The sequence below is a fragment of the Bufo bufo genome, chromosome 2, assembly GCF_905171765.1.
Source record: "Bufo bufo chromosome 2, aBufBuf1.1, whole genome shotgun sequence".
Classification (NCBI taxonomy): domain Eukaryota; kingdom Metazoa; phylum Chordata; class Amphibia; order Anura; family Bufonidae; genus Bufo; species Bufo bufo.
Genome location: NC_053390.1, coordinates 323,186,404 through 323,211,846, shown reverse-complemented (window position 1 = coordinate 323,211,846; position 25,443 = coordinate 323,186,404). Strand labels below are relative to the sequence as shown.

Genomic DNA, 25,443 nt, shown 5'->3' with positions numbered 1-25,443 from the left:
TGCCTATTTCTATTGAAGTGGAAATGGCATATTATCATGTGATATGGGTTCTCTATTGACAGCAATTAGAGAAATGATGAAAACCCTGGTCGCTGCAAGACGAGATGTTTGGAGGTCTTGTGGCAAGGAAGAAAATAATTGCACTTGCCAGTAATGTGATTTGTCTGAACACGTGACAGCACCATAGAGATGGATCCACCCCCACATTTGGACAGGAGGCTTCAGAGCAATTAAATCCACTTCCTCCTTCAGTGTCGATTCCAGAGTAGATCAGTAGGAGCCGTACAATTGCAATTCTTGTATCTTCCTCCTTTGTCATCAAGCGCCAGGGAGGGAATTGGAGGGGTTCAGGAAAATCTAATTACTGGTACGATACCGGGATTTCCATTTTTTTCGATACTGGGCTGCGCTGCTGCAGTCTAGTATCTCTGAACATGAGCGCACTGCTGTCGGCAGCACAGGGGAGAAGAAAACAGTCTCTTCCTGCGCCACCAATGATGGGACTTTTCATGGGTCCGGCCTTTAAGTAGCAGGCTACACAGAGTGGCGCCCAGAGATGTCCCAGCACCTGCTTTTTTCCTGGGCGTCGTTCCTTCTCCCTGCGCTGCAATTGCACAGCGCTACAGCCAGGAAGAAGTAACACCCACATGAGAAGAACTCTATTAGGGTGAATAGGACTTTACACTCTCCCTGCTGCCCTGTGCATAGTACACACAGCAGCAGGGAGCAGACTATGGCAGCCAGGGCTTCAGCAGCGTCCTGGTTGCCATAGTAACTGATTGGAGCCCCAGGATTACACTGCTGGAGCTCTGATCAGAAGCTGCCACTGCCACCAATGATTTTAATACTGGGGGGTTTAGAGGGGCGGGTGCACTGTGCCACCAATGATTTTAATGGGGTGGGGGAGTTGAGGGCACACTGCACCACCAATGATAACCCTTAATACAGGAGGCAGGTACTGGCAGCAGATCAGTGGCAGGTAACCCTTCAGGTGCCGCACCTGAGGGGTTAACTGCTGCTGATCGCAGCTCCCTGTCAGAGGCAGGGTGCCGGCTATGTGATCTGCTGCCGGCACCTGCCTCCTGTATTGTGTTAAAGACCACCTTATATGGGTCCAGACTTTAAGTAGCAGGCTACACAGAGCAGTGCCCAGGGATCTCCCAGCACTTATTATTCCTGGGCGCCGCTCCGTTCGCCCGCTGTGCCCCCATTACGGTCTCCTGCTCCATATGCTAATTACTATCGGAGCTATGGGGAGGAGACAGTTCTCAGGGTGAATGACAAGATTCTAGCCCCTAAGGGGGGAAATGGTTATTAAAGTGTAAAAAAACAAAATATGTATAAATCGCCCCTTTTCCCAATTTCACATATGTTTATTTTATATCGCCACGTCCGAAAAGTCCAAACTATTAAAATATTAAAAAATCTATGCGGTGAATGCCGGAACAGAAAAAAATGAACTGTGCGATTTGCTTTTTTTTTTTTATTATTCCATAAGAAATGTGCTATTATAACTCAAGTTCAAGCCATCATAAGGTGTTCCTTCATTCACAGCCCTGGAGGCTGCATGCTCCAGTCTCCTCTGTCTGGAGGACAGGAAACCACGCTGAAGGAGGAAGTAGGTGGTCCCCTTTTTAAATTGCTTTGAGGCTTCCTCTCCAAATGTGCGAGTGGATCCATCTCTCTATGGTGCTGTTATGGGTGAAAGTAAAAAGTTGTTTCCAGTAAACTCTAATGTAAGAGCTTATTAAAGGGTTTCTATCACTTCGTTTCACATAATTAGCTGTCAGACACTAGCGATCCGCTAGTGTCTGCTCTAACAAACCATCCTAATATAATTGCTTTTGGGGCAGCCGTTTTGCTAAAAAAAAAGAACTTTTATTAATATGCTAATGAGCCTCTAGGTGCTATGGGGGGGCGTCATTAGCACCTAGAGGCTCGGTCTACCTTCACAAACTGCTGCCGCCCAGCGCGTCTCTCCAGCCCGCCCATCTCCTGCTGAATGCGATCCTCCCTGTGAGCGCCTGTATTCGGCGCATGCGCAGTGAATGTCTGACCGCTTCCCTGCTCAGACATCTCCACTGCGCCTGTTCCTCGGAGCACTATGTCGTCATCGCGCAGGCGCAGTGGAGATGTCTGAGCAGGGAAGCGGTCAGACATTCACTGCGCATGCGCTGAATACAGGCGCTCACAGGGAGGATCGCATTCAGCAGGAGATGGGCGGGCTGGAGGGACGCGCTGGGCGGCGGCAGTTTGTGAAGTTAGACAGAGCCTCTAAGTGCTAATGATGCCCCCATAGCACCTAGAGGCTCATTAGCATATTAATAAAAGTTCTTTTTTTAGCAAAACGGCTGCCCCAAAAGCAATTATATTAGGATGGTTTGGCAGAGCAGACACTAGCGGATCGCTAGTGTCTGACAGCTAATTATGTGAAACGAAGTGATAGACACCCTTTAAAGATGCGAGGAAGTGGTAAAGAGAATTGGTGGTGTAGCGTATTCCAGAGAACGGGTGCAGCTTGAGAGAAATCGTGGAGATGGCGGTGAGTGCTTCTGATTGATAGTTGTAAGTCGTTAGCTGAACAGAGCACGGGAAGGATGGTAGACAGAAATGAGGGGTGAAGATGTAGGTAGGTACAGCGTTGTGGGTAGGAATTAGTAATTTAAATTTGTGTTCTATACTGTATGGACAACCAGTGCAATGACTGGCACAGGATGGAGGCATTGGAGAAGTAGTTAGATAGATGAGCCTGGCATCTGCCTTCAAGCTTGATTAGAGGGGAGGGGCTGGTGAGGGGACCGTCTAATAGTTTCAGTAATCAAGATGAGAATGGATCAGGGCAACAATAGTTTGTTTCCATAGGCCCCTGGTGTCATGCGAAGTACAGCTTCATTCTGTATATCCAGTAACGCTGGTTATTGCACATAGATCATTCATTTATACCCTGTGCAGCCATGGAGTGAATGCATTGGAAAGACAACAGATTAGCAGCACTCCAGGAGTCCATCTTGGATCTATTTTTTTTTATCTTTGGCAGTCGGGCTGCAACTTGTAAGCCCCGGGACATTTAGAAATTAAGAAAACTGCAGCACTCCATGTCCTAGTGAAAACGGAGGGTGTTTACACAGTAGGGTGAAGTTTCGACTGCATGGTGTCTCTAGCACTAGTAAAAGACTGTGCTGTCTAAATGTCGCCCTGCTGAGTGACTAAAAATCATTGTTTTCACTAGGACATGGAGTGCTGCAGCTTTCTTCATGCAAATCTATTTCTTTTGAAGGAGTTCAAATGGTAACATACAAAAACCTTTAAGTATTTTTTTATTTATTTTTTAGACCTGAAACCAACTCCAAAACAGCCTGTGCCAAAAGTGACGCAGAATGAGAAAAGAGGGACGGAAGTAGAAAGATCAGAACGCCGGACTGCTTTCAGAGAGTTCCGTCCAAATGTCATAGAAAAGCCCTTGGAGTACAGCATTGAAAAGTATGTGCGAGTCTTCTCAGACAAGTCTGTTAAGCACTTCAGGGACCTGTCTAACTGCAAATAACTACCAGTAATTTGTGAGCCAACCTACGTGTATTTGACACTATTTTGCCCAAGATACAGCCCTTCTGTGCCATTTTAGATGCTAAATTTTCCCCATCATATCAATTTTTTTTCCTAACTGTTGCAAAAGGTTTAAAGACATTTCTAAAACAATTACATTATGTTTGTACTGTGAAGATGGATGCTATTTGTACAGTTTGTGGAGAGCATAATTTTTATTTTTTATAATACAGAGGACTTAATTACTGTGAAGGGGGCACAATGTGGGGATTACTGTGATGGGGCACACTTCTGTACAAAACTACTGTGAAGGTTGTACAATGAGGGCAATACTACTGGGAGGGGATACAATTTTTTTTAAGTATTGGTGGTGCCAGAGAGTGAGGACCCACCCCAGGTGCCAAACACCGTAGGCATGCCACTGAAGCAGGGAACTATTCGATCCACTCCACCACTGAGCCGCCAGCACTCCACCGCAGCAGCACGATGTCCTCACACATCGTCCTTCTGATCTGTGTAGGAGGAGCGGGGCAGGCTAGGAATCGGCCTCTGCTCCTCCTACACAGCAGTGCAATGTGTCACAGTATCCTGATATTGGGGGAGCGCAGATCATGGGAGGAGCCAGGTGATTGAGGCGAGGAGTATTTTTGTTTCACTTCCTGTGAGGGGGCACATATCTTGGCATATCTACTTTGAAGGGGCACATATCTGAGCAGACCTGAGGGACAAATACTGGGTAGAAAATAAAGGGCACATAAGGACTGATGCACATATATCCGCTCTGTGTAAGGTATTTAATCTATAATACATGCAGTTTCATTACTGTAAGCACCGTGCAAAATGCCACAAGGGGCCCACTGACTATCGCTTAAGGGCCCACATGAACCTGGAGCCCTTAGTATCTGTGAGGTGACATTCCATCTGTCACTGAAGATGGAGACTGGTTATTTTTTGGGGGGGGGGGGGGGGGGGTGCCTGATAAGTGGAGAAAGATTTGTTTCCTTAAGGCCGAATGCACATGGCTGTGTTCCGAGAGCGGTCCGCGGTATGCCGGGCTGGATTCCTGTTCAGAGCCAGAGCGCACGGTGTCATTGGTTGCTATGCTGCCGTGCGCTTCATGCCACCGCTGCACTATAGTAATACACTTGTATGATCTATACATTACTATAGTGCAGCGGTGGCATGAAGCGCACGGCGGCATAGCAACCAATGACACCGTGTGCTCCTGTGCATTCGGCCTAAGTTTAATGCCCGTACTATACAAGTAGAGAACTGTTCTTATGGGAGAAAACACTTTGCCTTATGATTTCTATAGGTTGGAATCTAACTTGTTTGTTTATTTCAAGCTTTGAGAAGGAGAAACAGGTGAGAAACTGGGTTGCAAACCAGAGAGGAGGAACACGTGGTAGAGGAAGAGGAGGCTTTTCACGAAGTGTGGAAAATGAAAATCAGAGAGGGAAGAGAGACTTTGATAGACACAGCGGCAGTGACAAAACGTAAGTATGTTCCCTGAAACATGAAAATGAATGAGGGTTTTTTTTTTGGTTTTTTTGCCAGAAAAAGAAACCCAAAACAAGAGCCCCAAAAAATCCACCTAATTAATAAAAATGCCTGTGTGCTGTTTTCGTATTGTAAATTTAATCTAATGAAAGGCCTTGTTAAGTGGCAAAGACTGGTGTTACAGAAGTTTTATTTTACCACAGCACACTGAAAGACACATCGGGTAGTTGAAGGATGGAAGAGTAGAAAAGAGCACTTCATTTCAGCTGCTGTATTGTGTTCCCCTGCTCACTGGTCTGTGCAGTCTGCAACACACTTCCATAGAAAATACAAATCTGACCCAAGGGGCTAGTTCTATTTTTACCTTCAGGTCAATTATGATGGCTATACAGTGCATATCAATTATAAAAGGCCAAGAATCGCACAGATCATCGCTAACGAAAGTTCATAGTAACGCTCATTAGTGATTTTCTGGCAGTGTAAATGTGCCACTGATGAACGAGCAAAACAGTCTTTCATTGGTTAATTGGATCGTATCTGCAAACCCAAAAATCCTTTTTTCCCGGTGGCAGATTGTGCTGTGTAAACACGATCTGCCAGTAAACAACAAATCTGTATGGAGAAGAGCGATTTCATTAGTGATCACTCCTTCTCATACTCTGGAGGAGAATGCAGCAGATAGTCAGTGATCCTTCCAGACAATCTGCTGTAATAGCATCCCATGTAAAGGGACGATAAGGGAAACCATTTCAATCAGAACGACCAACACTGGTGTGAACGTAGCCTAAGTGACAGTAACCTCTACTTTTCCTTAGACCAGCCGGGAAGTTCTAGTTGTTGGTAGTAAATATTTTTTCCTCTTCTGTTGTCCAAAACCTAGGTGCATTTTATAGTCAGTAGCTTCTTGTAGTCCGAAAAATACAGTGTACCAATTGGGGCATGAAAAATTATGTATGCAGTTCAGGGCAGCACTCCTGGTAGTAGGTAATTGGGTGCCAGCGATGGTGAAGAAAAAGTGGGATCCTTTATTCACCTATGCGACGTTTCGGTCCGCTTACTTGAGGTTCTGTGAGAACCGAAACGTTGTCAACTTTTGATGTGTGAATAAAGAGCACATTTTATTTTTCAAGGAGTGCTGCGGATTTTCTTTATCTTCCGTTCTGAATCGAGGGACCACCGCTTGCACCCTGTGGTACTGCTGAAGGGAGTGCTGCCAGTATGTGTATGTATGTATGTATATATATATATATATATATATATATATATATATATATAATTTTTAGATTTTTTTGAATTCTTTCACCCCAAATTTTTTCATTTCTGAGTAAAAAAAAATCTCCCGAGTACACAAGTACCCTGTATGTACTGCTGTTTGGGCAGCACTTGGCAGGGAAGAGGCAGTATCTGGATTTTGAAATGTGGTTTTTAAGAGCCATAACTTTTTACTGTTTTCTTTTGACTGACCTGTGCATTTTGGGGGACATTTTGGCTTTTTGATCGCCCTTTCATTGCAAAAAACGTGTGTGTGTGAGGGTTTTCTTTAGTTGCATCGCCATATCGAAGACTCAACTTTGTAAGACCTCCAGCTGCTATAGCAACTGTTTGGACCCTGTGATTGCTGAGCGGGGGTGAGAAGGATCTTCCATCTCTAAACTCCTTAGATGCTGTGGTCGCTATGGACCATGGCATCCTGGTGATTAAAGATTAGATTGGTGCTAGGACAGACCACAGCCATTGCAGGGTGTCATGTGAAACAGTTTGTCCAGCTCACCTATTCGGCATGTCCTATCTCGTGTGCTCGGAATCAGGCCAGCAAGTCCTTGGAAGAGGAAAAAATAGTATAAAGAGGTTGTTTCTGAGCCACCTCCATTGCTATGCCCTAAATGTATGGCATGGTGAGACTAGCCCCGACTTGAGGTACAGGTCACAACAAAGTTTTTAGCATCTCCTGTGGATGTTATAAACGCCAAGATTAGAATAACACATTAAAGGGAGTCTGTTACCTACATAACATATTTTAAGCTGATGTAGCTCTGGGATGCAAATACATGGAGCTCTGGTACTTTGGCTCAGTTTTTCAGAGACTTCAAAGCACCAAAAACAAAGCATTAAAGATATGCAATTTAGGCTACTTTCACACCTCCGTTAGGTGCGGGTCCGTCTGGTATCTGCACCTATAATGCAAATGCTTGTATCCGTTCAGAACGGATCCATTTGCATTATTCTGTCAATCTGTCAAAACGGATCAGCCTTGACTTACATTAAGTCAATGGGGGACTGATCTGTTTTCAATTGCACCATATTGTCAGTGAAAACTGATCCATCCCCATTGACTTACATTCTAAGTCAGGACGGATCCGCTTGGCTCTGTATCGCTAGGCGGACACCAAAGCGCTGCAAGCAGCGTTTTGGTGTCAGCATCCAGAGCGGAATGAAGGCGGAACAGAGCCAAACTGATGCATTCTGAATGTATCCTTATCCATTCAGAATGCATTGGGGCTGAACTGAATCCGTTTTGAACAGTTTGTGAGATCCCTGAAACGGATCTCACAAACTGAATTCAAAACGCCAGTGTGAAAGTAGCCTTAGCTGTTGCGAGTGCTGCAAGTGCCCAGTGCTTCCTGCCTTACTTGCTCCTGACTCCTTCCCTCTGTTGCCTGGCCAGCCCTGTATCCTTGTGACCCCATTTTTATCTCCATTCTAAATCTAGTTCCTGCACGCATTACTGCTGGGCCCGGACTTGTGCAGCACATTGCCCACTGTGGTCAGAGGCCTAGTGATATGCAGTGCACACGTGCCAATTACTTAACCAGTGCATGCGCACTGCATATCACTATGCCTCTGCCCACAGTGGGCAAAGTACTCCACATATAATTTAAATTGCTGCTTGTGTTCTATAGCTGTCCTGCGTCTTTGCCATTCTAAAGTCCAAAAAGGAAGCTAAACACTCTAAAATGTCAGACCAATGTCCAGAACTTCCCATAGTGACTCTAACATTACACCAATCCATGCAATGCTCTTCTGTGGCATCTTTATCAAGTTTTCTAAAGAGAACAATAGAGCAGTCATCTGTAAAGTCATCCCAATTCTACACCTAGTAGTAGTCTAGCAGATAACCCATCTATGTAGGAGTTCTTGTCACTTGTGCCGACTGCTACAGGGAGCCAATGTATTGTAGTTAAAGGGGTTCTGCATATTTTTTGTAAACTATCCTCTGGATAGATGATCAGCATCTGATCGGCGGGGGTCTGACACCCGGGACCCCTGCTGATCAGCTGTTTGAGAAGGCAGCGGTGCTTGCGGTAGTGCCGCAGCCTTCTCGCTGTTTACTGCAGGCCCAGTGACATCACAACTAGTATCAGTGGCTTGGGCAGGGCTAAGCTCTGTTCACTTGAACACTTTACTGCCAGCGCTGCTGCCTTCTCAAACACATGAGCGCGCATTTTGCATGCAGTAGCATCTGTAAACGTTCCACCTATGTAATTTATTTGGTGTAAAACAAGTGTTCTCTGTCTATAGTAGAATAAAAGCGGAAGACAAGAGGGGTGGCGGTGGACCTCACAACTGGGGCTCAATTAAAGATGCTTTCAGGTACAGAATAATGTAGCCAAATAGGACAATTACATAAATTAGTTTTTTGTGTGTATTTCATGTTGTAACCCTGGATGTTCTGACTTGCTATTGTACTCCAGCCATCTGTATTTCGTTTTTTTTTTTTTGTCATGGGTTTAAAACTTTCCCTATCTGGGGAAACATAGCCACTAATCATGATGCTCTTGGAGGTCTAATCTGCCAGTGATTATTTGCCCTCAGCTTAAAGGGGTTGTCCGGGTTCAGATCTGAACCCGGACATACCTCCATTTCCACCCCAGTAGCCCCCCTGACTTGAGCATCGGAGCAGTTCATGCTCTGATGCTCTCCTTTGCCCTGCGCTAAATTACGCAGGGCAAAGGCTTTTTTTTTTTTTTGGAGATCCGGTGACGTCACCGGCACTGATGGGTGGGATTTAGCGCTGCCCTAGCCAGTAAAACAGCTAGGGCAGTGCTAAAGCCTGCCCATCAGAGCCAGTGACGTCACTGAACACACTGCTGGGAGGAAGCGCAGGGCAAGGGAGCTGCGCATCGAAGCATGAGATGCTCCGATGCTAGCCTCAGGGGGGCTGCCTGGGTGAAAATAAGGGTATGTCCAGGTTCAGCTCTGAACCCGGATAACCCCTTTAATGTATGGGAGATCTGATGGCCTGCTAACATACAATGAGGGTTGGCCTCTATGTGCAATCATGAGAAGGGTTAAATCTACTTGTTCTATATATAGTCATATAAAATATGGTAAAGCTGTGCCAAGTAAAAATCTCAAAGGCAAGGTGGCACTTCCTCCATTTGGAGAGGGAAATCTTTAGATGACAAGGTTACTTCACCATAAAAGCTGTGAATGTGTGGCACAAGCCACTTCAGGATCTGTTCACAGCAGACACTTTCAGAAAAATTGTGACTTCTTACAAGAAAATCGCATCCACCCTCATGTAAATGTATGGAATTATTGAAATTGGGAAGGAAAATGTTTCCCATTTGGGGCAAGTTGGCTTATACCTTTATTGGGAATGGGGTGTTGCCCTCCACTGGATCAGTGGAGTTCTTTCCCATCCCTTAGTTGTCCTTGATGGCAGTGTTTGGGAGATCTTTGGAAGCCCTAGTAAAGCACACTTTCTGCTTTTTTTTTTTTTTTTTTTTTTTTTTTCTTCCCCCCCTGTTCCAGCTTGGTGCTGCAGCCCCTTTACATTTGCACACAATGAGGAACGTATATCAAAACTGGCATTCCCATATGCCATTCTTGATCCTTCTGCATCTTCATGGGATGTGCTTAATTTATTAATATGCAGAAGCCTCTTTAAAGAAGTACTCCCACATACATTTTTATTCTGACCTGTATATGATTTAAACTGTAGTGAAGGTAACTCTTACCAGTGACTATTTGAGTTATAACCTCCCTTCTGATACTCAGCTGTGTCATGTGACCAACCCAATGCTACTTTAATAACGTAGTTGCATCTCTGGCAGTCCAAACTGTTGTATACTTCAGACAGTTTTTGGTGGAAGTTGTAGTAAATCTGGCAGGCCCTATCCCTTTCCCAACCACCTTTTGAAGGTTCACCACTTTTCTAAAGTCGCAAAATATAGAGCACATAATTTGCAACTTTTTTACCCCACTTTTGTGGTATAAAGACCTTAGTAAATGCCTCTCAATATGTCCTATGAGAAACTCAATATCCCACCAGGCTGGCTTTAATCCATTGATTCATATGGTTTCCAGAAAGTGTATTGCTGCCATTTGCAGTCTGTTTCCCCCTCTTCAGGGTTGGGATCTATCAGTTTTTATTTTTATGTTTTTAGCGAACAAGAGTGGAACCTAGTGATGTCTATATAGCAAGTCTAGCCATTTTCAGCCTATATTCACTTGAATAACATGAAGAAATGGTTATATGAATTTCCTTACCATCCTTTTCTCCACAGCTTTAAAGGGAACCTGTCACCGGGATTTTGTGTATAGAGCTGAGGACATGGGTTGCTAGATGGCCGCTAGCACATCCGCAATACCCAGTCCCCATAGCTGTGCTTTTGAGTAAAAAAAACAACTATTTGATACATATGCAAATTAACCTGAGGAGTTCTGACTCGTCTCACGTACAGGACACATCTCAGGTTAATTTGCATATGTATAAAATCGGTTATTTTACACAATAAAAGCACACAGAGCTATGGGGACTGGATATTGCGGATGTGCTAGCGGTCATCTAGCAACCCATGTCCTCAGCTCTATACACAAAATCCCAGTGACAGGTTCACTTTAAACAAGATTTTGCTTCAGACATGTCTTGTCCACTCCTGAGCTTGGTTCAAAAAATTGCATGTCTGAATCCTAATGGTGGTTTACATAGCAGCCGTCCAGTTGATGGGTTTCTACTGCTTTAGATAATTTAACACTATCTTTCCACAATACTGCTTATGGAGATGTTGGTAGATGTCTACCACAGCAGCCTAGGAATAGCATTGGTTCCTCAGTTTTGATGTTGGCAATGAGGGTAATAACAGAGGCTTCTTCTGACATACACCTTGCTTTTCCAGTGAAGTAGAGCCAGCACCTATGGAAAATTCAGAAGCCATGGAGCCAGTTGAGACAACAGGGGAAGAACAAGAGGTCAAGTAAGTCCCCAAGATTGACAATCCTAGCGTGTGATTGGTGGTCTGACCCTGAAACCCTCACTAATTTGTAGAATAGAGGGGCTGCAGCACTCACTGGGAAGTTATTTTATCACTCCATCTAGACTGCCAGATGAGAATATTGAAGACAGTGCTAAAGAGATGTCACTGGATGAATGGAAGAGTATGCAGGACCAAAGCAGACCAAAGATTGAATTCAACCTCCGTAAACCAGATTCTTCAGTGCTTTCCAAAGCTGTTGTTATCCATAAGTCAAAATTTACAGACGTAAGTTCCTGCAGTGATGTGTGTTACCATATACAGTATGTAGCTATCCAGGGTTATGAACTACATACTGCCATTGTTAAACTTGCCACACATTTTAGACAATGATTGGCTGCATTGCTAGACTGGTCCAGCAACATGCTAGACTAAACTGGCTGACCAGGGAGTCAAATCTTTAAAAAGGTCCTGGTCCTTGAGCACAATGACAAATGATCAGCCGATCATGCCAGAAATGTTCAGGCCAACGGCGGGAGACGTTTTTCCAGCTTGGCTAATTACATTTTTGGCAGACGAGTCTAGCCGTTTGCACTAGTTTTTCAAGACAGTTGCCCAAAATCAGCCATTCTGGTCAACTGTTATCTTTGTATGGGCAGCATTAACTTCAAATTAGGGCTTTTGGCTTTGGCCAGTATACTGATATACTTAAAGAGGACCTTTCACTACAATAAAAAATCTAAACTAAGCATAGACATAAAGAGCGGTGCCCGGGGATCTCCCTGCACTTTTATCCCTGGGCGCCGCTCCGTTCTCCCGGTATAGGCTCTGGTATCTTCATATGTTCAGTTCAACTGGGTGGAGCCTGCCGGCGTCTTTCTCCCAGGCTGTAGCGCTGGCCAATCGCAGCGCTCAGCTCATAGCTTGAGAGAAAGAAAAAAACCCTCTCAGGCTATGAGGCGAGCGCTGCGATTGGCCAGCGCTACAGCCTGGGAGAAAGACGCCGGCAGGCTCCACCCAGTTGAACTGAACATATAAAGCTACCGGAGCCTATACCGGGAGAACGGAGCAGTGCCCAGGGATAGTGGTAAGTGCAGGGAGATCCCAGGCACCGCTCTCCATGTCTGTATGCTTGCTTTAGATTTTTTTTATTGTAGTGAAAGGTCCTCTTTAATTAGTTGACTTTATATAGTATAGAATTTAGTATTGCAGTATTTTTGTGCTTGAAACAGAAAACGCCCACATACAGCAGAAAGTCACTGCAGACCAGTCCCCACCACGTTGCAGATGGATTTTTGTCAGAAACGTATTGATTTGGCAGACTTCATGTGCTCAATTTTAATCGACTGTTACAGGGTAGTTTCAAGTGTATGGCGATTTACATTTATTTTAATGTCGCTAGTATTTAAAGGAGAATGAAGAGGACTACAATTCTGGCATCCGCAAACCTGTCAATGATATCACGTCCCAGCTGGATATTAACTTTGGGAGCCTTCCTCGTCCAGGACGTGGGGGAAGAGGTGGAGCACGTGGATGCGTTAGAAGAGAAGAGGCCTTTCCACATGAAGTCTGTCATGTATGTGTATACGTTTTTCTTTACCAGTTTCATTTGTTCAAGAGATTTAGAAACTGATGACCTATCCTCAAGTCATCAGCATCTTATCAGGGGGGACCCCTGACTATCAGGTTTGAGAAGGCACCAGCGCTCCTGTGAGTGCCGCAGCCACCTAGGTGCTTACCAAGCACACCGCCATACATTTTCTAGCAGCTGTGCTTGGTATCTTGCTCAGCCCCATTGAAGTGACTGGTGCCAATCGCGATACCAAGCGATGTGCTTGGTGACCATAGAAGGCCACAGCGCTCTTGGGAGCACTGGTTTATTTTCAAACAGCTGTTTGTTGTGGTTCTGGGTGTTAAACCCCCACCTTTCAGATAAGATAGGTCATCAGTATCAAAATCCCAGGAAACTCTTTTAATGCATGTTTTTGTCACTAAATTATGCAAGCTTGAAAACGAAATCAAGGTAAACTTTTTCTTAGCAGTTAATGGTCAGCAAAAACTAAGGTATAGTAATGGCTTAATTGGTATTGCTGTAACCCTGTGCCCCCAACATCCACACAGCTTGATTTCTGGAGTGAATGCAGACAAACCAGATTTATTGCAAAAACGTCTAAGTGTTGGAGCGGACTGGAAACCTAAAATTGGCCCCGTGTTGTTGCTGGGTCGAAATTGATGGAAGGCAGGGTAACGCAACTAGCCAGGGTCAGCAGTACCATAGACCCCCCCCCCCCCAACTGTCCTCCAGTTGCCTCTGATTAGGATATGGAGCAGGGAGCTTCGGAAGTGAGATGCGGCCACAGCAGTTGAATTCAGGCATGTGTGGTCACTGGCTGGGTATGAGTACCTGATTCTCAGAGTTAATTACTGCTGAGAGCTTATTATGGAGGAGGGCTTGGGCAGCCCCTGGGAAATTTCCCTGTAAGGTCTGTGGCTAATCTGCCCCTGGTGAGTGACCTCACGTGTAGTTATCACTGGCATTGCATTTTCTTCATGGAGTCTTTCACCTGTGGAGTTGGTGATGAGCTACAGCACACAATATTTTAATTGACAAAAGTACCAGGAGCAAAAGTTTTTCACATTTCCTATAGTCCAGGGATGCTCAACCTGCAGCCCTCCAGCTGTTGTAAAACCAACTCCCACAATGTCCTGCTGTAGGTTGATAGTTGTAGGCTGTCTGAGAATGCTGGGAGTTATAGTTTTGCAACAGCTGGAGGGCCGCAGGTTGAGCATGCCTGCTATAGACCTTCAACAGACATTTGGAGCTGGCATTTCTGATGCACAAAACAAACCAAAAACACTACAAACACAAAGATTCACGTTTACAAATCTGAATGACATAACCAGTCTAGACTGAGATGATAAATGTGGTGCTTGGGTAGTTGCATGCCTAACACTATACTAACTGTTGGTTGGCAATTTTGCTGAAAATTGGTGCATTTTAGGTCTCAATCTCATTCCTATGAAGCTCTGCCTCTTTCTGATGAGCCCCTTTCCCTTTGAGCTAGTCAGGGGGTGGGAGGGTAGGAGTGTAGAAACCCTAGCTGTGCCATATTTTGCCACTTTAGACAGAATTTAGGCACAGACACATTAAATGCTTGATGCCAGAGGCAACCCCACTCATGTTTCAGGTTGTCCTTAAAGGGGTTATCCATAAGTAATGGGGGAGGGGGGGGGGAATGAATTGTACCTGACAACCTCTTTCTAATATAGCTAGAATCAGCCCTGTATCCAGAAATTTCCAGATCATTTCTCCAATTGTGCTTCTACATTTATTTTAAGCTGTCAGTTAAGGGAGTGTCATTTACCTGGAGGGTGTCCTTTCTGCTGCAGCGGGTGGCAGTTGAAGGATTGAACGGAGCATGTGGTTCCATCTCGGCAGGAGAGAAATTACAATGAGCAAATAGCAGATTTCATAGAAAAACACAGCAGCTTATTTTTAATATTACCGTATATGCAATTACAAAAGTATTCGCATCCAGTTGCTGGTTTGAAAACTAGAATATTTTTGTGTGACAGCCCCTTAAGGGTTTGCCCGTACAGATGGGACAGCTATTCTGCCATAGAATTGCAGGTTGGAGCGTTTAGAGTAGCAACAGTTGATTTGTGTCTTAAGAAATCTTATCTGTGTGGATTTTTAAAATTGCCACTGTCTATTTATGCTGCAGATTTTTATTTATTTTTTTGTACTATGCCTTATTTATGTATTTTCCTCTATTTACTTCTGTTTAGGCGCATGAATTTGTCTTCAACGCGGATGAAGATTTTCCAGCTCTGATGTAATCAGACAAGTTTTTGGCTTGTTCTGCATCTTTATAACTGCATTACACCAAAGCCAAATAAAAAAAGTTTGTGGGGATTCTATAAAGGTTTTTTGTTTTTTTGCCAGTGGTGAAAGTACTGCACTTTCATGTTGGAAAGATGGTGGAAGAGATGCATACAGTAAATCTTGACTGTAGTTCTAATCTGATTTAGGGTATCAAAAGCATTTAGGGAGGAAATGGATCGAAACTGGTGTAAAGGAAAACTGGCTTAGTTGCCCATAGCAACCAATCAGATTCCACCTTTCATTTTTCTGTGCTGCTTTGGAAAATGAGGTGGAATCTGATTGGTTGCTATGGGCAAAAAAACGGTTTTCTTTCAACACCAGTTTTGATCTCCTCTTTAGTGTTTCAGATGTTCTACTTCAAACTATTCAAGGGTGTACTTGTAAAAAAAATAAAAATACTGATTCTGTGTAAACAATGATACAACATGAATAGAGTGGATATCATAAGAGCTGCTTTCCTTCCTTCAGTGTAAAGTATAACTTTTACAACCTTGCACTGCAGTTTTGAAGAGACTGGAATTAAAGTTGCTGATTTGTGCAAATTGATGGTTTTGGTTTTATTTTTATTTAAATCCTGCTTCAGATCTATATGATGCCTTTTAAAGTATTCCTCCTGTTGAACACCAAATCTTTGAATTCTTTATAGTAATACACAGTATTGCTCATACAGCCAATGCATTCCAATACAGAAGTATTGGAATGCGTTGTAAAGGAATATGCCCCCCCAAAGTTGAAGTCCCAAAGTGGGACAAAAAATAGTGGGAAAAATAAAGTTTTTCCCTTTCATCCTCCATGACTGCATACCATGAGATGACCCGCCTCCAACCAGGTAAGGACAGGAAGTATAAAATAGACCCTCCTCCAGCATCTCCGCAGTGTCTTCCTGTCCCTCCAGGTGGGAGATGGGTCAACACTCATGGCATTTGCTATGGGTCCACCTCTGTGTAGGCAGGCAGAGGTGGGGGAAATCAAGGAATGCCTTTTTCTCGTACTTTTTTTCCATTGGGGGGGACAGACCATGGGTATAGCTTAAAGATATTAGTAGGAGGGACACTATGCAAATACAAAAGAGCTCCTCCTCCTCGGGCTATACCCCCCAACTCCACCAGGAGAAGCTCAGTCTTTGCTTAGTGAACAAAGTTCTCGGCCACTGAGCGCATGAAAACGCTTTATCCTTTCTCTGCTGACGGTGAAGAGGTGTCTTCTCCCCCTAAGGTGGATCCCCCGGTGGCCAGACTAGCCAATTATACAGCCCTCCCTGTCTTAGACAGCTCCTCTTGCAGGACGCTGTAGACAGGTGCATAGACTCTCTTCCCAAGTCCATTTTTCACTGGGAGGCGCGTCCCTGCGACCTGCCCTTGACTCAGCAGGGGTGGCCAGAGCCCTCTCGGTGTGGTTACAGCACCACCACCAAGAACTGGCGGAACAAGATGTGTCTACTGACACACTGGATTTGGTTCTCCAGATGTCTCGGGCTTCTAAGCTTCTTTGCGAAGCTTCTAGGGACATTGCTTCCCTCTTTGCCCGCATGTTAGCCATCTCGGTCATTCAGTGCAGAGGTCTGGTTAAAAGTGGGGGACGCCTCCTCCAAACGTTCCCTCGCTAATCTCTCCTTTGGGGGTTCCAGACCTTCTGGGGCTCAGCTAGGCGAGTTCATCTCTGCTGCCACTGGGGACAAGGGCACTCATTTTCCCCAACCAAGGTCCAAGCGCACTTTTAGGACCAGGTCATCCAGCTCCGGTACTAGTCCTTTCGTCTCTTCTCGTCTGGTAGGACGTCGCCTGGGGGTTTTCAGGACGCCCGCAAAAGGGCCTCCTTCAAACCCCAGCCTTCTTGGCGTTAGAGGGCCCAGTCAGCCCGCCCTGCTGCTCCTAAGCAGTCCTCCGCATGAAGGGGACTGCTTGATGGCAGTTTATTCCCTTCTAGACCGGGGGGTTATTACCCCAGTTTTCCCAGACGAACAGGGCACAGGTTCTGGTCTAACCTGTTTGTGGTCCTAAAGAGGAAAGGGTCGGTGTGTCCGATCCTGGATCTAAAACTGTTCAACACAGGACACCTACCTGCATGTCCCGATCGCAGAATCTCACCAGTGATTCCTGCGCTTCGCCGGGGGTGGTCGACTATCAGCCATCGCCCATCCTTTCGTGTTAACCGCCCTTCGGGTCTTTACAAGATCCTAGAGTCGCTCATGCGCTTCTTCATACCAGGGGCTTTCCTTGCTGCCCTACCTGGACATCATTCTGATCCAGTCTCCAAGTCGTTCCAGTTCTGGAACGCAGTGTCGCATCTGCTGCGCTCCCCGTGTCTCTCCATCCGGGAGTACATGCGGGTCCTGGGTCTTATGGTAGCCTCCTTCAAGGCCGCTCCATATGCCCAGTTTTCACACTCGTATGCTGCAACAGGAGATACTTTCCGTCTGGGACAAGACCTCTCGGGGTCTGGACAATCGCATCCGCCTGTCTCGGCGGGTTTTGGACAGCTCTCTTGGTGGCTGTTTCCGTTGAACCTGAAGTCGGGATGGTCCGTTCTCCTGGACGGTCTCCACCAATGCCAGCCTTCTGAGTTGGGGTGGCGTTCTCCAAGCACGCACGGGTCAGGAGGTTTGGTTGACGGCAGAATCTGCCTCCTGATCAACATTCTGGAGCAGAGGGCGATTTTCCACTCCCCTCTCCCAATGGACTCCTTCTTGCGGAACGCCAGGTGAAGATTCAGTCAGATGATGCCACGGCCGTGGCTTACATCAACAATCAAGGCGGGACCCGCAGCCGGATTGTGATGCAGAAGGTGACGAGAATTCTGCTGTGGGCAGAGTCTTGCGTTCCGATATTGTCGGCAGTGTTCATTCCAGGGATAGACAACTGGACTGTGGACTTTTTAAGCCGCAACTTGGTGGATCCAGGCGAGTGGTCTCTGCATCTGGATGTCTTCGAAGATGTCCGCCACAGATGGGGCCGTCCGGACGCAGACTGGATAGCCTCCAGGCTCAACAGCAAGCTCCCGGTTTTCCTGACTCGCGCACGAGATCCGAAGGCGTCTACGCAAGGTTGCGGCAGAAGGGATTCCGACCGCTCTCATCGGCCCGAGGAGGAGCTCTTTTGTATTTGCTTAGTGTCCCTCCTACTAATACCTCTAAGCTATACCCATGGTCTGTGTCCCCCAATGGAAAAGTCGAGAGATTTTACAGGTGAGTTTCGCGAAAATCTTTTTGCACATGAGGGGCAGGCACCACCAACCTCCTATATTGGAGTTGTATTGGTGCTGGAAATATCCTGCTCCTTGCTTGTGCCGGCTTGGAGGGGCCATGTGCTGACCGGACACTTAGTTCCTCTGGTCTCGGCAAGACGCTCTTCATCACAGCGCTTCCTCTGGCGCCTAGTGATGACGTCACCGGAAGTGCGATGCGTTCCACGAGGAACTTCCGGTTTGGGGGCGGAGCCTAATTTGGCACAGCAGATCAAGACTGAGGTCGTCCACTGATCTGAGGTCTGAAGGTAAGGAGAGATTGAAAAGTGGGGATGCAGAGCAGCAAAATGTTGGACATAGCGACAGGACAGATGGAGACTCCTGGGGGTGCTGCCGCAGTAAGTCTCTTCCAAGGGGAGGGAAGACTATGACCTTGTTACCTTATTAATGTCTTCCTCCCTTACGCTCTCCCCCTCTATCCCTTCCCCTCTCCATGTGTGTATGATAGTGAAAAAGAGGGGGGTTAAAAAAACCAAATCCTCTCAACACCAAAAAATGTTAGTTATCTGACAAAATTAACAGAGGGGTCTAAAAAGCTCTGTAAAACTTGCATGGCCAGAGATTTAGTTCCATTCATTAGAGATGAACTAAGAGATGTGATTAGAGAGGAGATGCAGTCAGTGTTTGCGGAACAGTCCACATCTAACCCTAACACAACTGTACATAAAACGAAGTCGTGGGGTAAAAATTACAAATCGGGTTCCTCAAACTCAGGACAGAAAATTCGTAGGTCTGTTCAGGATGAAATGTATGGGGGACTCGAGCACAGAAAAAAACGGGTCTTTCCAGTCCATAAAAATGTTAAATATGATTAAAAGAGAATGGAAATCTCCTGATAGAAAAATCTATATTTCCAGAACCATGAGGCGTAGGTTTCCCTTTAATGAGGCGGATGAAACCCTGTTAACCTCTTGCCCTAAAGTAGACGTTTCCCTTTCAAAATTAGTTGAGGGATCCAATTCGCTTCCCTTTGAAGATATGGGATCACTAAAAGATTCTATGGATAAGAAAGATTCCACTTTAAAAAAAAGTCTGGGAGGCTGCTTTGGCCGTGTTTAAACCCAATTTAGCTGCAACTTCAGTGTCAAGGCCTTTAAAAAAGTGGTTACAGCAGTTGGAGGTCCTACTTAAAGAAGGGAGTCCCTATGATACTATAGAGGATTCTTTCCCCCTTTTATTAAAAGCAGTAGACTTTTTATCGGATGCAACTGCGGAGTCAGTTAGGATAGCTGCCAGAACTTCTAGTCTAGCAGTAGTAGCTAGAAGGGGCTTATGGTTAAAATCCTGGAATGGGGATGTGGCTTCTAAAGTAAAATTATGTAATTTACCTTTTCATGGCAATTTAATGTTTGGGCAGGACTTAGAATCCATATTAGAGAAAGCCGCGGATTTGAAAAAATCCTTTCCGAAGGAAACAAAGAGAATTTCTGTTTTCTAAAGCAAAGAAAAGGGGTCCCTTTCAGTCTAAAAGAACAGATAGAGGACAGTGGTCGAAAGGAAAAAAAAATCAGAGTATGGGAAGGAAACCGAGGTTTCATGTTCGCCCCCAAAAATACGGAAGCTTCTAAACAATGACTCCAAGATCCAAGTGGGGGAAGACTAAATTTTTTTTCTAGAAAACTGGGAAAATATCACCCAGAATTTATGGGTGTTAAACATCATAGCAGAAGGTTTAGATATCTCATTCCTTCTTCCCCCAGAAAACCTTTTCAGGGTAACTCCTCCTTCAGGAATCTCTTGAAGAGGGTGTCCAAAATCTGTTGTCCCAAAGAGCCATTATTCCAGTACCCTATTCTCAACAAGAAAAGGGTTACTACTCAACAGTGTTTTTGGTGAAAAAACCCAGCGGGAAGTTCCGGTTGATCCTAAACCTAAAAATTTTTTACATTCATAAGAGGCAAAAAGTTCAAAATGGAAACCCTAAGGTCAACCACAAACTTGTTGAAAAAAGTGATTATTTTTTTTTAGCGTCCATAGATCTAAGACTCATATTACCATATACCTATATGCATAGAGGCCCAGAAGTACCTGCGGTTTGCAGTATTCCTAGGGAAAAGACTGTCAGTTTCAGGTTCTCCCTTTCCGGATCACCTCCGCACCGAGAGTGTTCACGAAAGTGATGACAGAAGTCATGGCTCATCTAAGAAGAAGAAATATCTTAATACCCTACTTAGACGACCTTCTTTTGGTAGGGAACTCAGAAAAGGACCTAGAGTTAAAAATATTAAAAACTTGTCAGATCCTGTCCCAATTAGGGTGGATCGTAAACGGGGAGAAGTCAAAACTCTCTCCTTCACAAAGACTAGTTTTTTTTAGTAGTATGTCTGGACTCCATACTTCAAAAGACTATTATTTCTGATACCTTCTCGGCTGGAAGAAATGAGTATCGAGGTTCTCGGAGATGGAAAGTTGTTCTGTAAGGGAAAGTATGAGACTATTAGGCTCCCTAACATCGTGCATCCCTGCAGTGAAATGGGCCCAATTCCACACTCGCACCTTGCAGCAGTGGATTCTCGGAGGTTGGGACAGAAGGCAAGAGGCCTTAGATCTGATAATTCCTATTCCTCCTTGGGTAAAAAAAACACTCCCTCCAGTGGTGGTTAAACCCAGATCATCTGAGAAGGAGTACAGTGGTTTCCCGATCAGATTCAGACGATCACCACCGATGCAAGTCTGTGGGGAGCTTACTGCTCTCCCCATACCTGCCATGGACGATCCTCTGTGGATCAGAGGAGTCAATCTTCAAACCAGAGAGAACTCTGGGCGGTTTGGGAAGCATTAAAAGCTCTGTCTCAGGAGACAATAGGGAAGGATATACAAGTAAGATCCGACAATACTATGGTAGTAGCTTACCTGTATCATCAGGGAGGAACAAGGAGCGAGAGTCTGGGCCAATTAGCGGAAAACATTTTTTCATGGGTGGAAAATCATGTAAATTCTATTTCAGCGGTACATCTCAAGGGATCCTTAAATGTAAAAGCAGACTTCTTAAGTCGGGTTCCTCTAAAATCCACAGAGTGGAGTCTGGAGGAAAAGGTCTTTTCCCGTATAACCTCAATGTGGGGGATTCCGCAGGTGGACCTATTCGCCACAGCACAAAACTCGAAGTTCTTCTCTTTAAATCCATTCGACGGAAATATAGGGGTAGATGCGCTAGCACAAAAGTGGGATTTTCGCCTAGCATATGCATTTCCTCCCCTAGCATTAATTCCCAGAGTATTGAGGAAGATCAGGCAAGAGAGGGCCCATGTAATTCTGATAGCCCCACTATGGCCGCAAAAATCATGGTTCCCTCTTCTGAAAACCCTGTCATTAGTGAGTCCATGGATCCTCCCCTGGACAGAGAACCTTCTAGTTCAGGGTCCAATTTGTCACCCTCTAGTAGAAAAACTACACCTGGCTGCCTGGAATCTGAAAGGCTAACCTTAAAATCCAAAGGTCTTTCAGATGATATAATAAATACAATGGCAGCTAGCAGGAAGGTGGTGACTTCTAAAATTTATTCCAGAGTTTGATCAAAATTTTGTGCTTTGTGTTCTCAATCTAAAAATTCCTGCCAGTTTTTTTCCATTCAGACGGTATTAGGGTTCCTACAATCCGGTTTCGATAAAGGATTGCGTCCTAATACCTTAAGGGTACATGTATCAGCACTAAGCTCGGTCTTTGATACTAAAATCGCGGACCACCCTTGGATTATTAGGTTTTTAAAAGGGGCAGATAGATTGAGACCCTTTTTTAGACCTTTATGTCTCTCCTTGGGATCTTATTTTGATCCTTTTCAGGGTTAATAATAACACCCTTTGAGCCACTGTCGGATGTGTCGTTAAAATACATCACAATGAAGGCTTTGTTTTTAGTGGCCATCACATCAGCTCGCAGAATTTGTGAGATTCAGGCTCTGAAGATAGTAGAGCCATTTCTCTTGGTATTTCCAGACAGAATGGTGTTTAGGTTGGAGGCTTCCTTCCTTCCTAAGGTGGTCACAAATTTTCATAGGCAAGAGGAGATTGTGATTCCTTCCTTCTGTCCTAATCCAAAAACTGAAGGTGAAGAAAGATTTCACAAACTAGATGTGTGCAGGGCCATCTCAGTGTATTTGGAGGCCACAAAGGCTTTCAGGAAATCTGATTATCTGTTTGTACAGTTTCACGGAAAATTTAAAGGCCATAGAGCCACAAAAGACTCTTTAGCCAGATGGATTAAGTCGGCGATACTAGAAACTTACAATGCTATGGGGGCTTCGCCACCCAAGAATTTCAAAGCTCACTCCACAAGATTAATTTCTACTTCATGGGCAGAAAGAGCTAATGTGTCAATAGAACAGATCTGTAGGGCAGCAACATGGTCCAACCCTCATACCTTTATAAAACATTTATAGAGTGGACACGCGGTCAAAGCAGGAGCTTTCCTTTGGTAGGAGAGTTTTAGAACCCATTGTCCCTCCCTAGAATAATTAGATCTGATATATCTCATGGTATGCCGTCATGGAGGATGAAAGGGAAAAACCATATTACTTACCGGTAATATTTCCTTTTCATGAATCCTCTGACGGCAGGGATTTCCCTCCCAAAAAAAAAAAAACCTTGTAATTAAGAAGTAAATCTTAGGTGTGTGGGTGCAAAAAAAATAAGTATATATATAATATACACGTTTATATTGGAAGAATAGATTCTCTAGGCCAGTGATGGTGAACCTTTTAAAGACCGAGTGCCCAAATCGCAACCCAAAACCAACTTACTTATCATAAAGTGCCAATGGCAATTTAACCTTAATGTTGAGGTTTTATTTTAGAAAAACTCATACATTCACATCTTTTGCTTTAAAAGAAAAATACAATAACAGGCCTTTCAATGATACAAACAACTTTTCATTGAAAGGTAAAAGATTGCAATTAATGTGATTTTTGCTGTTGTATGCATGCTGACAATTTGTCAAATCTTGGCTCATACTTTGTAAGTTTGAGAGCAACACATGCAGCACTGAGGTCGTCTGTTAGTCTGTTTCTGATGTCAGATTTGATATAATTCAAAGCTGAAAACAGCTGCTCACAAGCATAAGATGATCCAAACAAAGTAAATAAAGCAATCGCAAGTGCTTTCATAGACGTAAAGTTATTTGGCAGGGAATTCTACACTTTAAGGATCTCATTTTCAGAACTAACTGTGCTGTCCTTTGTCATCCCTTCCATCTTCTCAAGTGTTTCACGCAGGTCAGAGAATTTATTTTTCCAGATAGAGCTTTCTTGAAATTTCAATAGCTCCATTTCCAGACTTCCTAAATCGAAGCAGGAAAGATCAAGTTCTTCAAATTTGGCTTTATCTGGAGGAGTGAGAAAACACAGGGTTGTCTCTAATTTACGGAATTGTAAAAATCTTTTACTAAAATTCAGCATCGCAGCTGCCAGGATGCTAGAAAATTCCTTGTAGATTTCCTGGTGGCTGGTAGGATTGTCTGCAAATGCTGTAGCATTTTCTAAATGCTTTTTTAGATTTGGAAAATATTTTAGCTGCCCACTTTCAAGGTCTTTCAAAAACCTGTAGTTTTCTCAAATGTTTTGATATTGCAAAACATCCTTTCTGCTGTTTTCCCTACACCTTGCAGTTGTTTGTTCAGTACATTGAAGTGCAGTGTAAAATCTGTAAAAAACATGAGGTTGGTAAGCCAGGCCATATCAGTGAGCTGTGGGTATTCCTGCTCTTTTTCATTCATAGAGCCTAATTTCATCCAAACAGGCTACAAATCTCTCCAGGACTCGTCCTCTGCTCAGCCACCGTACATTATTGTACATAAGTAAACAATTATACTGGGCCTGAACCTCCTCAAGAAGGGCTTGAAACTGTCGAATTCAGAGCGCGAGCCATGATGTAATTCACAATTTTTGTGACATCTTGGAGGACATCGTCAAATTTTTTGCTGCTTTCCCTGGCACAAACTGCTTCTTGGTGTATAATACAATGGAACTGAATGACTTCATGTTTCGTTTCTTTAACAAAGAACTGTATGAAACCAGATGTTGCCCCCACCATAGAAGGCGCACCATCACTAGTAATTGAAACCACTTTTTCTGGTCTTATGTTTTGTGACAAAAAAAAACTCCTCCACAGCATTGTAGATATCTATCCCTTGTGTTCTTTTAGGCAAAGACACTAGTTTCACCAGCTCTTCTCTCATGATGTCACCAGCAGCATAACGCAAAATTACTGCTAGCCTCGCATGATTATTTATATCTGTGCTTTCGTCTAAGCACATGGAGTAACAGGCTGCCTTTTGTAAGTCAGTGGTGAGCTGCTGACTAACATCACTGGCCATGCGCTGGACTCTGTCTTTAACAGTATTTCTGCATCTCAGAGATGCGCTGAATAATTTTATCCTTGTTTGGGAAATCATGGAAAAGGGAATTACTCCCAGACAGCATGGCCATTTTTATAATATCCCTATCAGAGAGGGGCTTACCATGTTTTGCTAGGCATAGTGAAATTTGAAACTGGCATTTGTCAGATGATTTGTTTTAGAAAGGTAGTTGGAAAAACTACGGTACTGGGAATGATAGCTTCTTAATTTCCCTTCAAGAAACTCTTTTCTTTCAGTTTCACCAAGTGCGGCAACACTTTTGTGGTTGGTGTCCAAATGCCGTCTGACACTTGATGTGCGACACACAACAGTTTCATTACACAGAATACATAACGCTTTCCCATTGCGTTCAATCACTCCAAATGACTCTGTCCAGGCCTCTTGGAATGATCTTCCACTATCTGTTTTTGCTTTTTTTGCTGCACTCATTTTTGGGTGTTCAAGACTTGGAGTCTACAAATACACAACATTAAAAAGAAAAATGAAGCACCCAATAAAATCTATCCCTATGCCAAAAATAGCTAATACTATTAGTTAACACTAAAGAAATGGATATTAATTTAAATCAACAATCTACAGCAGTGATTCTTAGCTGGGGTTCCATTTCAATTAGCTGACCACCAGCACAAGAGAGCAATGGAAATGGATCCTGCTAAAAAAAAAAAAACTATTGTGTGCATCAGTTATGCATGTTTAGTTCTATCTCAGATATGTTTTTCAGGT

General features: G+C 44.3%; 1 protein-coding gene across 1 annotated transcript in view; it reads left to right on the top strand.

Moving 5' to 3' along the window:
* HABP4 (hyaluronan binding protein 4) overlaps positions 1–15,668 on the top strand; it is a 39,339-nt gene extending 23,671 nt beyond the window's left edge. The window contains exons 3-9 of the mRNA XM_040416980.1: positions 3,333–3,480; positions 4,890–5,039; positions 8,563–8,634; positions 11,166–11,243; positions 11,366–11,528; positions 12,643–12,816; positions 15,030–15,668. Coding sequence (XP_040272914.1) covers positions 3,333–3,480; positions 4,890–5,039; positions 8,563–8,634; positions 11,166–11,243; positions 11,366–11,528; positions 12,643–12,816; positions 15,030–15,080 — 836 coding nt within the window. The 3' untranslated portion in view covers positions 15,081–15,668. The remainder of the gene's footprint in view (positions 1–3,332; positions 3,481–4,889; positions 5,040–8,562; positions 8,635–11,165; positions 11,244–11,365; positions 11,529–12,642; positions 12,817–15,029) is intronic.
* Positions 15,669–25,443: the final 9,775 nt, after the last annotated feature.